General features: G+C 35.8%; 1 protein-coding gene across 1 annotated transcript in view; it reads right to left on the bottom strand.

Annotated features, from left to right (window-relative positions):
* Nucleotides 1–40: 40 nt before the first annotated feature.
* The window catches only part of LOC119592015 (ras-related protein Rab-4B-like), a gene marked incomplete at its 3' end in the record, with an annotated part of 19421 nt that continues 19045 nt past the window's right edge, over nucleotides 41–416 (bottom strand). The window contains 1 exon segment of the mRNA XM_037940795.1: nucleotides 41–282. Coding sequence (XP_037796723.1) covers nucleotides 41–282 — 242 coding nt within the window.

Here is a 416-nt window from a genome sequence, read left to right as displayed (position 1 = left end):
TAAAATTCCCCCTAAATAAAAGTAATTCATGTATACTAACCAAAAGTTCTCCATGTCTGCATCTGTGACTTGGATTTGACTCTTTAAATCATACTTGTTTCCACAGAGGAATATCTTTGCATTCTCAGCATATGTTACAATATCTAAGAGATGCTGAGACAAGATGTTGAAGGAGTCAGGGTTATCCAGGGCAAAGACAAGAATAGCTCCCTCTGCAAACTTGTAGTAAGACGACGTTATACTTGCTACTCTCTCCATGCCACCTGTGTCCCACAGTTGGAGCTGAAAAGGAGAATAAACTCATGATAAAGATAATCACATTACTGAAAATTAATCTTCCAGAATGAGAATTCTCATTTTCATTTCCCTTTCATATACAATTCTTTGTTTTTGTCCTTTTACACAAATTAAGAGCT

The sequence above is a fragment of the Penaeus monodon genome, chromosome 29 (genome assembly GCF_015228065.2).
Source record: "Penaeus monodon isolate SGIC_2016 chromosome 29, NSTDA_Pmon_1, whole genome shotgun sequence".
Lineage (NCBI taxonomy): Eukaryota > Metazoa > Arthropoda > Malacostraca > Decapoda > Penaeidae > Penaeus > Penaeus monodon.
This window is presented reverse-complemented; position numbering and strand designations above follow the sequence as displayed.